Source organism: Eurypyga helias, unplaced genomic scaffold (genome assembly GCF_000690775.1).
Source record: "Eurypyga helias isolate BGI_N326 unplaced genomic scaffold, ASM69077v1 scaffold13870, whole genome shotgun sequence".
NCBI classification, from domain to species: domain Eukaryota; kingdom Metazoa; phylum Chordata; class Aves; order Eurypygiformes; family Eurypygidae; genus Eurypyga; species Eurypyga helias.
In genome coordinates, this window is record NW_010227712.1 from 4414 (window position 1) to 4861 (window position 448).

At 67.6% G+C, this 448-nt stretch overlaps 1 protein-coding gene across 1 annotated transcript in view; it reads right to left on the minus strand.

The window, feature by feature from the left end:
• ZNF142 (zinc finger protein 142) overlaps positions 1-448 on the minus strand; it is a gene marked incomplete at its 5' end in the record, with an annotated part of 7803 nt that overhangs the window by 2450 nt on the left and 4905 nt on the right. The window contains 1 exon segment of the mRNA XM_010157281.1: positions 3-448. Within this exon segment, the coding sequence (XP_010155583.1) occupies positions 3-448 (446 nt within the window).

The window sequence follows — 448 nt, forward strand, 5'->3', positions numbered from 1 at the left end:
GCAGAGCTCGCAGCGGTGGCTGAAATGCTGCGTCTTGTGCTCCTCCAGTGCCTCCCGGGTGGGGAAGGTCTCCTTGCAGGTGCCGCACTCCAGGTGCGGGTGCTGCTTCTGCACGTGGCACTTGAGCGTGGCCTCGCTGTGGCACACGAAGCCGCAGCGCGGGCAACCGTAGGACACCTTCTCCTCGTGGCGCCGCAGGACGTGCTGCTTGAGGGCCGTCTCGGAGCTGAAGCGAGCCTCGCAGCGGGAGCAGCCAAAGTTGAGCTCGCCGCGGTGGCAGCTGTTGACGTGGCGGGTGATGTCGTTCTGCAGGTAGCTGCTATAGTCGCAGAGCGGGCAGAAGTGGGTGGGCGTCTTCTCGTGCACCCGCAGGCGGTGGATGCGCAGCTTGGAGTTGGTGCCGAAGGTCTGGCCGCAGACGCCGCAGGCGACGCGCCCCACGCCGGGG